The sequence below is a fragment of the Falco peregrinus genome, chromosome 14, assembly GCF_023634155.1.
Source record: "Falco peregrinus isolate bFalPer1 chromosome 14, bFalPer1.pri, whole genome shotgun sequence".
Lineage (NCBI taxonomy): Eukaryota > Metazoa > Chordata > Aves > Falconiformes > Falconidae > Falco > Falco peregrinus.
In genome coordinates, this window is record NC_073734.1 from 1,509,700 (window position 1) to 1,525,334 (window position 15,635).

General features: G+C 56.7%; 1 protein-coding gene and 1 pseudogene across 1 annotated transcript; one reads left to right on the top strand and one right to left on the bottom strand.

Moving 5' to 3' along the window:
* Positions 1-2,735, bottom strand: part of LOC129785695 (hydrocephalus-inducing protein homolog) — a 95,695-nt pseudogene extending 92,960 nt beyond the window's left edge.
* A 10,049-nt stretch (positions 2,736-12,784) lies between these two features.
* LOC129785628 (T-cell activation Rho GTPase-activating protein-like) lies at positions 12,785-13,776 on the top strand (the record flags this gene model as incomplete). The annotated part of the gene is made up of 4 exons (XM_055818569.1): positions 12,785-12,844; positions 13,076-13,237; positions 13,322-13,431; positions 13,641-13,776. Coding segments are annotated over 4 exons (468 nt in total), but the record flags the coding sequence as incomplete, so codon positions are not given.
* Positions 13,777-15,635: the final 1,859 nt, after the last annotated feature.

The following is a 15,635-nucleotide window of genomic DNA, read 5'->3' on the forward strand; positions in this document are numbered from 1 at the left end:
CCAATTCAAACGTCTGAACAGCTACCACTGTTGGACTTTGAATGCCACGTCCCAGCGGGCTGAAAAATCTAAGTCTGCTTTGGGACAGATACATTCAAATCTGCCCTGTCACAACACAATTTAACAGCAGCTTTAACAAGAAAGAGACAACCGGAATGCCTCCGTAAACCAACAGCCACAAAGAAGGTGAACACACTGAAACCCCTCCCAAAGAACACAACGCGTTATGGCTACTTACCCAAGGTCTGTCTTGCCGGTAGCTTTAACTCCTCTAACAGGGACTCTCCTAACAGTTACCGATGAGTGCCTTGGAATCAGGGCATTGTCATCTGTGTATTCTGAAAACAACATCAATACAGAGAAAGCATCAGTCAGTTCGTAAGAGTGATATTAATATGTCATGACATAGCACTTCAGGGAACCCTTTACGGATAGAAAAGCAACATTTTACACACAGCGCAATGCTTTTATCATGTCCACACACTCACGGTACCTTTCCAGAAATCTTCAGGTCTGATAGTCAAACACAAGCAGCAAAATCTTTTCCATTTGTTTTGAATCGTTTCAATGCCAACAGCAAAATGGTCTCTAAAGTCACTAAAGCAGAGTCTGCTAAAACATGAGGCTCTTTCCTGATCTAACTTTCATTGCTTTTGCTCCTGTTAGCTTACAAAACCCTAGAACATGTCTCTATAATAGCGAGCACGGAAGAGGACACCCCCACCCCGCCTCCCACCTTTTAAAACACATCCCAACCATCCATTTTGCCTTCCCACCATCTTCAAAAAGAGTCCACCATCTCTTTTTTTTCCCCCCAGTGATGTGTAAAATCCTGTTTACTTTTAGCTTCTATTAGCATTGCTTCTACTACGAGATTTCCGTGATCACGCGGCTCGGAAAACTCTGAACAAGTTGGCCATCTTCACTCAAGGTTCACTGAAGGGTCTTTCCAAGATCATGCCAACATTTAGTCAGGACTCCTGCACAAAGTTATAAAACCCACTACCATATCTCCACAGGGAGGATCTCCAAGAACCCCCTTTAGGCAGAGCATCCAGGCCTAGTTCTTTCCTTCATCTTCTGAAGGTGACTTTAAGCACGTAGATGCTGTCCAATAAAAACGGAAATTCACGGTTATGTATAAAACCCCAAAATCTGGCATACACATAAATGACACCGAAATGTATTCCTTAGCTTTGCTCTGACAACCGCTGGGGGATTTTTGCATTTTCACGGGGAAAACACCCTTACAAAAGTTCCAGTAAGCATCTGTGTCACAACCTGTACGTCTGCCTCTACCTGCATGTCTGTCTCTACTGCTGTATATGACACGCGATCCCGTAACACCCCCAAGACCCCTAACACCGTGCTGTTAAGTCTGCTCACAGATACTCTCCTGAACCTACTTTACCTATCTGTAGGTAAACAGCGTCTTTAGGTCCAACCACTTGAAAGGCTGGAGCCAAAGTTACAGTTACCGCAGCAGGCATGTTATTCTGTTTAAGTTTTAATACATCAAAGAGGAAGAGGAAAAAATCCTATGAGTACACATTGTAAAGACAAGACTGTTGTGGGAATGTCACAGAACCACAGGAAAAAAGAAAAAAAAACCCCAACCGATAAAATTTGAATGTTTAAGGAATGGAGATGGTTTCCAAGTCTTTGTATTTCTGACAAGTCATATTCCAAAGTCTTTAATCACATGCAAGCTTTGCCAGACGGTAGATTACCAAACTGAAACAGCACACTAAGTAATACAAAACCATTACCGTCTCTGAGAATCAAGCACCATTTCTCAGATTCAAAAGAACTTAGGGTTTCTCTAAGAACATTTCTAGGTATATTCACCATAACTGATCTGCCATAAAACTTCAGTACTGCCCTGACACCGTTGAACACGCAGTACCACGACAAAAATGCACCGTTTGAAAGAAATGAAGAAATGATGCTCAATAGCATCTGAATGAATGTGTAGCATGGTGCAGCAAAGAAGCTGTATTAGCAAGAAATGCCAAGTATACTTTAGACAGAACACTCGTCTACAAGATGGCTTTCCAGGGTCTGCATAGATTCTCACTCACAGATACACTCTTGATCCAAAACGTTGCTACTGAGCAGTTTCTGCAGCAGCCAAGCACCGCTTTTCCAATGCGGTGGAGTAAAAGTAGCTGAAGACAAATTTCAGTCACCAAACCCACTTTTTTTTCCCCTTTAAATTAGCCACCCACTCCTTTTCTATCATGTTCAGCCTTCTCTGCCGGCTTTCAAAGAAATCTGGCAGGTCTGTGATGACAAGGCATTGTCCCACATTCCCTTATCGTTTTAGCTAGAAGGGTTCCCAGAAACCAAACCTCTTCCACGCGCGGTGTCGCACACGGACCCCGTACGCTGCTGTGCCTGGCTGCGCACACAGCCCTGACGGCAGCTGCCAGCCCACAACCACGGAAGAGCAGCTCTGAGGCCCCAGCACAAGTCACCGCTGCCGGCCGTGGCCCAACCGCCTCACTGGCCGCCTGCGCCATCGCCAGCCGGCCGGTCCCCGGTCCCCGCGCCCGCCGCCCCCACGCACCTTCCATGGTCTGGGCGTTGGTGACCTGCAGGTCGCAGTGGGTCGCCTTCAGCCTCTCGCGGCCCATGATCTGGCGCCTGAGGTCGCGCAGGGAGATGTTGGGGCCGTGAAAGGTGCCCACATCGGAGTTCAGCCTGGAGGAGAACTTGTAGTGGACACACGACATGGCCGGGGCCAGGCGGTGCCCGCTCCGCGATGGCACCTCACGCAGCAGCTGGCCTCGCGGCCCCCACAGCAGGTCAGGGCCCACCGAGGGGCTGGGGCCAGCAGCGCGGGCTGAGCCCGCCGGCTCCTCCTCGCAGCCCCGGTGGGAGGACGATGGGGACAGGCCCTGGCTCGGCCTCCGCTCCCTCCTCGCACCAGCGCTGCCAGGCCAAGCTGCTCGCTATGGCAACCCAGGCGGCTCCGCATTGTGACAGAGGGGCTCAGGGGGCCACTCAGCGCCCCTGGGGGAGGGGCCTTCATCAGCCCCGCCTGGGCCGCCGGTGTCCCTGCTGTCCCCCAGCCTGTCACCGCCCCGTGCCCTGTCACCCCCCAGGGCTGCGGTGTCCCTGCTGTCACCCCCTGGGGCCTTCACCATCCTGCGTCACCTGTCAGCCCTTGCGCCTGTGGGGGCTCTCCCAACAGCCCTGGGCACATCACTGCCCCGTGCCCTGTCACCCCCCAGGCTGTCACGGCCTGCTGTCCCCTCCTGTCACCCTCGATGCTGCCACTGCCTGCTGTCCCCTCCTGTCACCACGCAGGCTGTCATGGCCTGCTGTCCCCTCCTGTCACCCCCATGCTGTCCCAATCTGCTGTCCCCTCCTGTCATCCCCAGGTTTTCACGGCCTGCTGTCCCCTCCTGTCACCTCCCAGGCTGTCATGGCCTGCTGTCCCCTCCTGTCACCACCCAGGCTGTCACTGCCTGCTGTCCCCTCCGGTAACCCCCAGGCCTGTCCCTGCCTACTGGCCCCTCTGGTCACACTCCACACTGCCACTGCCTGCTGTCCCCTCCTGTCATCCCCAGGCTGTCACTACCTGGTGACATAAGCTACATAAGATAAATAAGAAAAAAGAAAAAAACCAAAACGAAAACCTGCTTAGGTGAACACCAAAACACCCATGACTTTCTCAGACTCTTCACTACCCCACATGTGAGTCAAGGGACAGGGTCTCCCAAAGGCTCTTTTGCAGGCACTTCCTGAAGACACCCCCACCCCCCACCCCACCCTGCTTTTCTACAAGTGCACAAAGAGGTGAAGAAGAGTTTCATGTTTAAGTTAAAGGAGGCAGTTTCTGAAATTAGCTTAGGTGAAAAAAACAAGGTGGTGTACTCATGGATTTTCTCCTCTGCAAGGCCATGAAGAAAACATGAACCGCAGTCCCCAAAGGCAAAGGAGCAAACTGAGGGAGAGCAGCTCATCGGCGCCTTTCAGAGCTTCAGCAGTCTGGGGAAATGGGAAAAAAACCCCATACAAAGATAAACAGCAGCCAAGAAGCACTTTTATAAAATGCATATTGGGGCCTGTTCCAGACCTCAGAATGACTTTCAATATTGCTTTGCATGACTATTAGACCAAGGCCTAAAGTGGCGTGATAGCTTCTGCTTGCCGGGGCATGAGAAGATCACTCAAATGAGCGACACAGTAACAAGTAAACACCAAAGGCAACAGCGGAGCTTACCATTTCCCTCCACTGGCGACCAGCTGTGCAGTAAACCAGCTTAACCAGCCTCCCTAAGGATGGCTCTAAAGTCACTGAAAAGGAAAAAAAGAAGGTAAGTTCCTAGCCTGGAATGCAAAGGCACCATCTTGGCTCCCAGGCAGGTGGCACTGATGGCCCAGCAGGGTCATGTCCCCACGTTCCAGGAAAGATAAAAAAAGTGCAGGACGTGTTTGTGGGGTGGGTTTGATGCATCCTTTCCGTTTGGTGAAAGCCTGAGGAAGGATGTACCCCACGGTGGGACCGGTGGCACTTTAGACCTGAGGTTAAAAAAGTGCTGCACATCAGTGACACTGCCCAAGCTGCTTTCACCACCAAACAATAAAAGATTTGCTTTCTCCAGTATGGTGGGAATGATGCCATAAAGTCGGTCATGGAGAGAAACCCTCTAAGCCTTGCTTGCAAGTTTCAGAAGGCAGGCATTCTTTATGGCAGTGCTGGGAGCACGGGGGAATGTTTCCTCTGAGCGTGCTCACCCAGTTACTCGAGGGCACGCACTATGGACAGCAGAGCACTTGCACACTCATAGCGCATTACACATGCATTTTCAGTCAGGCACAGGATGGGTTACAAGTTTCTTGCTTTAATACAAATGAGCACACACCCTCAGACAGCACTGCTGAGGTTTTTTACTAGCTCCCCATGCTCCCCAAGCGGGGCCTTGCCCTCTCTCGGGGGGCTATCTGAGTCAGAGGTCGCGATCTCCCCCCACAACAATTACTTCTGCCCGACTTCCAACCAACATTCTGCGGATCGCAGCACTCTATCGGCTTGTCTCCTCCTGTGGCCACAACGTCCTCACCCAGAGGCTCTTTCTGCATCACTGAAGAGAATGGAGATCTTTTCCCCATCCATTCTTTGTTCGCCGTCCTTCCCAAGGCTGACTCCCTGGATGCAAAGTCCCTTAATTTGTCACTTCTAACAGCTTTAGAGAGTCAGCTTGGCCTAACCTTTGTGCGCAGGTGTGTTTAACGTAGAGCTAAACACCAAATCAGTGTGGTAACTGGGGAGCTCAGACATCTTGTCCCTTTGCCGAGCCAGCAGCCTTCCCTTAACAGAATCCCTGGACAGAAACGTATATACAGTGGAATCTATACGGTGGCATCAAACGTCCGCCCAGACACCACATCCGTCCCTAAAATCCTTCCCCCCAAACAACCCTGAAAGACTTCCCTTGACCCCCTCCTCCACCCTGGCTGTTCCTGAAATCATCCCCCACCTCCACCTCCCCACCCTGTCCCTAAAACCTTTTCCCCCAGACCCTGGTCCAGCCCTCCCCCACCCTCGGCCCGTCCCTAAAATCCTTCCCCCAGGCCCCCCGTTCTTCCCTAAAGGCCTCCATTAACCCCCCGTCCGTCCCTAAAACCCTTCCCCCAGGCCCCCCAATCTGTTCTCTAAATAACGCACACACCCTCAACCCCCCCCACGCCCCCACCCCCGGTGTATCAATACACACACACCCACCTCCCCCCACCCCCCACCCCCCCCACACCCACTCCCACAAACACACATCCTTGCCCCACCCCCACACACCCCGCTCCATCCCTAAACACCTTCATCCATTCCCACCCGTCCGTCCCTAAACCCCTTCCCCCCGCCCCCTCCCCTGCCCCCGTCCCTCTGTCCCTGGCACGGCCCAACTGCCCAGCACCACCAGACCACTCTGGCACAAACACCGTAAGGCAATGGTTCCCACCTGCCAATAGCAAGTCGAGGAACATTTTTTTTTCTTAAATAGAGAGAGTTTTCGCCAAATTATGTTTTGCTGACTGACTGGATACACAGCAAAGCTGAACTCTACATCAAATATAATCAAATCTATCAAATCTATCAAATGATGGAATATATCAAACGCAGTTTCTTATATTACAATAAAAGAAAATAGCATGCAATATGATAAAAGGAACCAGTGGCAGTTACTGTGAGCAATATGATAAAAGAGCAACAGAAGCGAAGCATCCAATTGTTATTCCAAAGTGTTAACATGCCTAAGGAAAGGAGACATCACCAATTCCCACCCCAATTCCCTTCGGCTGGGAGCCCCCTTGCAGCTGGTGCCAGGAGTCTCTCGGGAACTGGGAAATTCCCCTGGAGAAGGTGCCAGGAAGGAATTCTCTTGCTGCTTCCCACCGTGCATGGTAGCCATGTGAGGCACAGCGCAAGGGTACTGCTCCCTGCTTTCTGTGGTGAGAAAATTGACACAGCACTTTAGAACTCATACAGAAGCAAAAAACATGGCTTGGGAAAGTGCAGGGCTGCTCCCCTGGAGAGGGTGCCAGGCAGGAATTCTCTTGCTGCTTCTCACTCTGCCCTGGCAGCCATGTGAGGCACAGCACAAATGTGCTGCTCCCTGCTTTCTGTGCTGAGAAAACTGACCTCTTTTCAGTGGCAATAATGCACAGCCCAAAAAACTCACCTTGGGAAAGTGCAGCAGTGCTCCCTGGAGAAGGTGCCAGGCAGGAATTCTCTTGCTGCTTCTCACCGTGCCCGGGCAGCCATGTGAGGCACAGCACAAGAGTTCTGCTCCCTGCTTTCTGTGGTGAGAACATTGACCAAAACCTTGTGCACTCATGCAGAACCAGAGCTCACCCTGTCAAAGTGCAGCACAGCTCCCCTGGAGAAGGTGTCATGAAGGAATTCTGTTGCTGTTTCTCACCGTCCCCGCGCAGCCATGTGAGGCACAGCAGAAAAGTGCTGCTCCCTGCTTTCTGTGGTGAGAACATTGACCCTTCAGAGTTGCAGTCGTTAAGAGCCAATAAAAATCATCTTGGGAAAGTGCAGCCCTGCCCCCCTGGAGAACATGCCAGAAAGGAATTCTCTTGCTGTTTCTCACCGTGCCTGGGCAGCCATGTGAGGCGCAGCACAAAAGTTCTGCTCCCTGCTTTCTGTGGTGACAAAACTGACCTCTCACATTTGCAATCATGAAGAGCCAAAAAAAACCCTCACTATGGGTAAAGTGCAGCACAGTTCCCCTGGAGAAGATGCCAGGCAGGAATTCTCTTGCTGCTTCTCACTCTGCCCTTGCAGCCATGTGAGGCACAGCACAAATGTTCTGCTCCCTAATTTCTGTGATCTGAAAATTAACCCCTCACATTTTCAATCATATAGAGCCAAAAAACCCCTCACCTTGACAAGTGCAGCACGGCTCCCCTGGAGAAGGTGCCAGGAAGGAATTCTCTTGCTGTTTCTCACCCTGCCCTGGCAGCCATGTGAGGCACAGCACAAAAGTGCTACTCCCTGCTTTCTAAAGTCAGCAAAATTGACTGTCCACAGTTGTACTCATGTAGAGACAAGACTTTCTTACTCAAAAGCAAAACCCAAGAAGCCACGTAGCCTTGGGAACCCCCTTGTCCTTCCGTGTGGCTGGTGACTTCCCATGGCTCTTCCACAAGGCAGGACAGATAACCACGAATTTGGAAGCCCACGTTAGTTCAAGTACACTGAGTCCTCTGACAGTCACTACTTAGGGGCCAGCGGTCCTCTCACCCCTCCACAGATCTGCCTGTTAGTCCTCTAGCAGTCATTCTCCATGGAGGGACCACAAGTCCTCCACACCTACCTACCAGCTCACCAGAAATGAGTCAGACCACGCCAGAAGTGACACTGCCTGACCTGCAGGAGATCTATTAGGCCAGTAACGATGGTTTCAAGACAGAAAAGCCCACCACCATCCACCAGCACAGCAGAAAAACAACCAGAAGAAACATCATACACAAACCAAAGGCACCCATCCAAACCCCACAAAGGCAAAACAGCTGAAAAAGGCACTCTCCGCAAAAAAAACCCACCACACAGATCACAAGATAAGATAAAAATGCCATAACCCCAGGAACACAGGGCCAACAAACACAGATTCTGTCCATAACAGTAACACACTTTGACACTAACTCGCTTGACCTCTGACATACTTGACCTTGTTGCCCCCAAACCACAGCACATCGTAGCCCTAAGGCAACACAAAACGGAGCACAAAGTCCCTGAAGATCTCCGCCAGGGCAAAAGCAAAGCACAGAGCCACACAGGAGGGTGGGGTTGGAAGGGACCCGTGGAGGTCCTCTGGGCCAAGCCCTCTGCTCCAGCACGCTCGCCTCGAGCAGGTTGCTGAGAACTGTGTGCCCTTGGCCTTTGAAGATCCCCAAGGACAGAGACTGCACAACCTCCTTGGGCAACCTCTGCCAGCATTTGATCGCCCCGAGGGGGAAAATTTGCCATTTCTATCTCTCCTTTCACTGTACCGCATTCCAGAACAGCCATGAGATGACAAGCTCAGGCTTGAAAGCCAGTGCTGTGGCTGGCCTGAAATTCTGTCCCCCTTTTTTTCATCCACTAGTAGCTAAAGGAGGACAAAGAAGGATTTCTTTCAAAGGAGAACTTCTCTTTTCCTCTGTCCTTCTTCTCTACCAGTGATCTGGATTCTGAGTGCTGTGCCACTGTCCTAATGGCTGGGATAGGGATACTTCTTGTAGGACAGGGAGGAGGTGACAGTGGAGATGATCAGGCTGGGGAAGCTGAAGGAAAACGCAAGCAACTGGAGTTGCCTGGAGCAAGAGTGGCCAGCTTCCGAGCTAGGTCACCTCGTGTCCTCAGCTCCCATGCAGGAGCTGAACCACACACATGGACTGCAAAGCAGTGTGACCCATAGAAAAAAGTTTGCTTGGCTCGGGATCGCCCAGGGGCATTTAACTGCAATTCCGCCCTTGTCAGCAGGAAGGAAACATGCCCTGCAAGCACACACTGAGGCACGACACCTTGCCTGGGGCTAAAGGGTACCTCAGGAGACCTACATGGGACCCCCCAGCACCTGGATTGCTGGCTGGAGGATGGGTAGGTCAAAGGACCCTGATGGGAGCCCTGCAGGCTCTCATACATTGGACCAACGGGCACCTTCCCTTGTCATACAGAGCATCCTCTCGGATGCTCTGGACAGTTTCTGGTAGATCTCTGGAGAAGAGCTTCTCCCCAGGCCTCTCCCATGGGCTTGCTCACCCCCGGAGCCCTTCCCAAGCACAGCCCCAGCAGGTGGATGCAGCCGGCGTTGCAGGGAAGAACAAGCAGCACGCACCACAGTCAGCACTGCGGGAAAGCTGGGACCCCAGACACCCACCCAGGCTCTCCAATCCCAGCCTGGCCCACAAGAGTGCCTTTATCTCCCTTTCCCAGAAGTGCTGAATTCCCCTTCCAGCATTAGCCACTGGACCCACGCTGCTTCTTGCTGCAGTGTACAACAGCCACAAGAGAATTTTCTAGATGTCTCTGATTTCCTGCATTTTTCCTGAACAGGGCGGGTGTGTAACTCTCTGAATCACTTCTATTTGAAGCAAGGCATTGCTTAGGGTCAACAGTGAAACGAGACACGGGCCATCAAAAGCTGACTACTTTTCCCCTTCTTTGCCATGGTCACGGCCTACCCCACAGACTCGCCCCTGGCCGTGTCGGCCACCGGCTGGGTGAAGGTCATGGCTAACAGGGCAGGGGCTCCTGTGTGGCGCTCACCCAGCCCTGATTGCCAAGGGTGAAGCCTTAGCACCCAGGTGGAATAAAGCCTTCCCAAGCAAGGGTGGTGCTCCAGGGGCACCACAAATCCTGCCGAAGCTCACCACACATTTCATTTCCCTGTGGCGCCTGGCAGGACACGAGCGGCTCTTGACTGCTGCTAGTCCCCCCGTCTTTTGGTAAAAATGGAAGTTTTTCCTCCTGCTGGGCCTGCTCCAGTTCCAGCGCCTTGGGGCCTGAGGCCTGGCACGGCCTGTGTGCCAGAGGCCTTCCGACCGCTAGGCCGGCCTCCACCAAGAGGAGTCTGCCTCAGGCCACAACGGTCACCTCTAGGAAAAACGGCTTCTTTTATCGAGCAGGGCCCTGTCCAAACCCCAGGGCAAAGCGCTGGCCGCAGGCGCAGGGAGGTGGCCCTTGCCCCCTGCCCTGTCCTGCGCGGGGCTCCCCGGGGCGAGGCAGGCCCGGCCATACTGGAGAGGGCCCCAGCCCCGCCCCGCAGGCCCCGCCCACTTTCCGTTGGGCTCAGACCGTTGGTCACGGGGAGCCCACGGCCACCACAGGCAGCAGGGCAGAGCCGTGCTGGCACGCAGCGGCGCTGGCAGGAGGCAGCCTCTGGCCCAGCAGCGCTGCCACAGCACCAGCACCCCGCTTCCCAGCCTCGCCGTCGCCGGCTGGGCCCCCTCCTCGCTGCACGGCCAGGGCCCTCCTCTCCCGGGCAGGATGGGCCAGGCCAGCTGCTGCTGCGGCTCCAGGTGGGCTCCCCCCGGGCTCGGGGACACGCGGGCACAGCTGGGCCACGCAGCACTGGCGTTGCTCATGCCCGCCGCTCTCTGCTCTGCAGGGAGGCTCTCAGCGACGCCGAGCCGGTGCTGAGCGCGGACGTGCGGCTGACCCGGGGCCGCAAGAGGAGCGAGAGGCGCCTTCTGCTCCTCCACGAGGAACTGGTGGTCGCCAAGTTGCGGTAAGACCCTCAGAGCCCAGATCCTTGCCCCCAGCCCCGGCCCAGGGACACCCTGGCACCAGCCCCAGGCCCCGGCCCCTCGGTGCTGGAGGCACCAATGTCCGTCCCAAGGGCAGGTGGGGGACAGGGCTCTGCGCGTGGGGACCCAGCCCAAGGAGCCCCCCTCCAGCTCAGTGCCCGCCTCTGCTCTCTGCAGACATGGCACCAGCCTGCGCCCACAGCTCCGCCTGGCGCTGGACCAGCTGTGGGTGCTCAGCAGCGGGAAGGAGGCTGCGGGGCAGGATGGACAGGAGGAGGAGGAAGGCACCGATGAGGACAGCACCTCTGTCATCCTCGCCTGGCCCACCGGCTCCTGCATCGCCACTTTTGGGTGAGTCGTGGTCGGGCAGCAGAGGTTCCCAGCCGTGCCCACGCCATTCCATGAACACAGGCCTCTGCCTTGCATGCAGTGCTGGGCAGGGAGCAGGCAGCCCGGTGGCAGGGAGGGAGGGATGGGGGATGTTTCCCCATCCTGCATCCCCTGGTCACCTTTTGGTCCCCAGAAGGGAAGGGCAAATGCAGCCGCTCAGGCAGGACAGAGCGACCCAGGGCTTGGACAGCGCCTCTATCCTGCCCCACAGCACAGGGCTGTGCAGGCACCCACCTTTGCCCAGGGCTGGGGGCAGCAGGGCCTGACGCTCTCTCTCCTCTCTATCTGCAGATCCCAGGCACTGAAGGAGCTGTGGGTGGCCACGCTGCTGGGGTAAGCCGGGGGGATGCTCCAGGAGAAGCTGGATGGACGGGGGAACACAGCCCCCAGCTGGGGAAGGTGCCCCCGTGGCTGGGAGCAGCTCTCGGGCACAGCTGCCTGACAAGAGACAAGAGACGGCTTGGGGCTCACCCAGCTCTCTCCCTCTCCCTTCCCGGTGCACAGGACACCAGAAGGATGCACGGGAGCCCGCGTCACCCATCTGACATCCATCAAGCTCCTGGAGAAGGAGCTGAGCCGCCGCCACGCCGTGAGTGTCTCTCTGCTCTGGCCCTGTCCCCAAGCACTGCTCCTGCAGCCGAGCAGCAGAGCCATGGCTGCTCACCTTCTTCCCCTCCTTCTCTCCTGCCCAGTGGAGGACACTGCGCACCAGGAGCCTGGAGAGGCTGATGGAGGCACAGGCAGAGGTGAGAATGGCTGCCTTGCACCTGCCTCTGGCTGCGCCGGGATGCGCAGGGATTGGGGTGACCTTGTGCGGGAGGGACAGAGGGTCTGATGGTGCCACTCAGGGAGCAGAGAGTTTTGGGAAGCCAGCAGCACGCCAGCACGTTCTGACTGGTGACACTGGGAGGAACCCTGCCACATGGGGAAGAGAGCCCGGGAGGGCAGAGGGTCCCAGCTCTGCCGTGCTCAGGCTGCTGGTGGCCCTTTCTGCTGCGGGGCTGCTCTCCAAGCACAGCCCGATTCTTGGTTCTTGCAGGCTCATCCCAAGCAAGGGCCTGCGACGGCCCCATCTGCAAACGCAGGGGGACTTTGCCCCGCACCAGGTGAGTTTGGGAAAGCAAGGCAACCTCCTGCAATGCTGTGCTCACTTGTCCCGAGTGTCGCCATGCAGGTTGGGCAGCCCACGGAAGGATGTCACCTGGACGGACAAGGACAACTGCTGGGCAGTGCCTGCTGGATATGCTTCTGCGGGGACACGGAGCCTCTGCTGCTGCCCGCAGCTTGCAGGAGGGCAGGGCGAAGGCTGGCACAGGCTGACCCCGTGGCACGATGGCTCTCAAGAGCCTCTAAGTCAACACCTCCGAGCCACAGCCGCGGTTCCAGCTGCTGCCTCCCTGCCCATCCTGCCGCACCACACAGCACCGTGCTGCCGGCAGGGCAGCGCAGGGCAGGGCAGGCGCTGGGACCGCTGGCCTGGGGTCTCCATTGGTGGTGTCTTACTCTGTTTTCCTCTGCAGCAGGAGGGAGCAGCAGCGGGAGCAGCACCAGCAGGAGGAGGATGGGGCTGCCCTGGCCCTTTGCCCTGCGGCGCACCCCGGCCGCTGCCCAGGCGCCAGGGCAGGCGGGCTCCAGCTGCAGCAGGGCGCTCTTTGGGCAGCCCCTGGCAGCCCTCTGTGGGGAGGACAACACGCTGCCCCGGCCCATCCAGGTAAGCCAGCCTGGACAGACGGGGTCCCCAGCCATCCCTCTGGCTGCTCTGGAGAGGGCCTGCGTGTCCCCAGCAGCTGCGGGGACAGGGCACTGGGCTCTGCACCCCCAGAACCTGCTTCTGGTCCCAGACCCTTTGTGGCGCTTAGGCAACCACGTCTGGGGCAGAGCTCTGGTCCTTGCCACCGCTTGGTTCTTCAGCCAAGCAAGTGGCCTCCTGCCTCTCCTGCAGGAGCTGCTGGCTGTCCTGCACCAGCAAGGACCAGCAACGGAGGGGATATTCCGCAGAGCTGCCGGTGGGACAGAACTTCGGCAGCTGCGCGAGGCCCTGGACCGCGGCAAGGACATCGATGTAGGAAGCCAGCCTGCGCTGCTGCTGGCCGTCATCTTGAAGGTGAGCACTTCTGACCTGCAGCTGGAGGAGCTCCTGGCTGGCCTGCAGCGTTCAAAGGCTCACCTGCAGCCCTTGGCATTGCAGGACTTCCTGCGAAGCATCCCCACCAAGCTCCTCGTCATCGACCTCTACGAGGAATGGATGGCAGCCATGGAGAGGGCCAGCAAGCAGGCCAAGGTGGAGGAGCTGAAAGCGTAAGTGTGGGCAGCAGCCTGCCTGGTGAGCAGGGACCGGGAGAGTTCTGGGACCTGCCTGCAAAGGCACGGGCTCCTCAGAAAGCTGTCTTTTCGGGCAGCTGCAAAGCTGTGCAACACGGCCGCTGGCTCCCACCCGCCTGGGGCCAGCTGCGGGGACGGCTGTGGGCACCCTCTGCTTCATCAGCCTTGTCTTCCTCTTCCCTCAGGGTGGCCAACAAGTTGCCTGCGGCCAACCTCCTCCTCCTGAAGCGGCTGATGGCCCTGCTGCAGCACATCGGCCACAACGCAGCCACCAGCAGAATGAGCTGCAGCAACCTGGCCATCTGCGTCGGGCCCAACCTGCTGAGCCCACCCAACGAGGACCTGCTCCCGCTGCAGGCCATGCTGGCGGTGACCGAGAAGGTACGCCCTACCCAGCAGCCAGTGCTGCCTTCCCGGCCCATCGGAGCTTGGCTGTTGCGAGGTCCCTGGCTGCCTCCTCCCTTGGGCCAGTGCTGGTGGGCTGGGTGCCTGGAAGAGCAACCCCCAGCCGCAGCCGCCTGCGCAGGCGAAGGGTCAGCAGTGGGAAAGGCTGCTTGACACGTCTGCAGGCACCTGGCTTGAGACCAAGGCTTTGATGTCTGCAGGTGAACGTGCTGGTGGAGTTCCTCATTGAAAACTGCGGGGACATCTTTGGGGAGGAGGTGGCCGGCCTCTCCCCTCCATCAGCCGAGGAGGTGCCAGCACCCATGGACAGGGGCACAGGTAGGAGGCGGGACTGAGGCTTGTCACAGACACTGGGGCTTGGGATGCCAGAAACCTCAACGCTGACGAGACAAGTGGTGTAGGGCTCGGCTGGGCTTTGCTTAGGTGTTCTTGACTTCCAAGAAGTCGCGCTGCTGCACGTGCTTTTGCTTTCCAGAGCTGCGGTGCGAAGAGCAAAGTGGCCCTGCAGGCACAGCAGAGACCCAGCGTCCGGCAAAAGCCTTTCTGGATGCAGCCGCCTCTGTGCTGGACATCGACAGCGGAGCTGGGGGAGACACAGGGGCAGGGCCCAAAGCGGCAGAGGTACGGCAGCTCCACAGACGCTGGGGCAACATGTCTCAGGTGGGACAGTAATTTCCCAGGAGGCCAAGCAGCCGCTGGGCCTCCTCCTGGCAGCCGCTCTCTTGTGCCTTTGGGGTTCCTCCTCTCCCCCCAGAGTGGTGCGTGCTAAGGAAAACTGGAAAGGCTGTTTCTGGAATGCACTTCATTAAGTGTGATCTGCTTCATCAAACAAAACATACCTACAAAATACCCACAAAAGGACAGAAAGGAGTAGCTGCCACCTTGAGAGGGCTTTTGCTCAAATCCTACTCCGTCGCAGCTTCATCAAGTCTAGGCTGCGTTGCCTGGACTGTGCAAAATGTGCACGATGCAAACCAGCATCTCCTCTGTAGAGCTCATACAGCAATTTGGCAGTCAGGCCCTCACTACCCCAGGCTGTCACTTGCCACCCGTTACCTCCCAAGTTTCTGGTTTAGGCACCTCCAGATTTGCCTCCAGGCACCCCCGAGGGCACGGCAGAGTCCCTGGCACGCCTGCCACAACTGACCAGCCTGCCCCAGGAAACCAGGTAGGAAGAGCTCCCCTTGCCTGACCTGAGAGCTCGCTGCAGGGGCTTGGGGCTTTCCCCATCTCATCACGCTGTGGGATGGAAAGGTTTGCAGGCTCCCACCAGGAGAAGGAAAAGTCAAGGAAAAGGAAGAGAAAAGAAGCCTGGGCAGAAGAGGGGGACAGCCAAGCACAAATAAAACGGAGAAGAGAGGAAATGACTTTGTGGACCCAAACCTGAGAAAATGCAGGAAGCTGCAGCACGTCAGGAAGGCCAGGTGCGTACCACGCGCTGCTGCCCATCTTTCCCAGCCCTGAACACGGCCCTAAGTCAGCCCAGCTGGCTGGCAAGGGCCAGCGAGGGCTGGTGCTGAGCAGGGTTTGGGATGAGTCCCACGGCAGCTCCCCGGGGGCTCCCCGTCGAGCCCTGCTGCGCGGCACAGGGGCACTGTCAGCATCCCTGCGCACGCACAGCTCCCTAGGGACATCACCCCTGGGGAGAAGGCACCGGAGCCGGCCTCGAGTGGAGGCCAGCAAGAGCTGTCCCTTCTGGGCCATGAGGAATTCCTCGGAAACAGCGTCCCCCAAAGAGGGGGGAACCAAATCCTGCCTCTTCCTGCCTCTGGGGG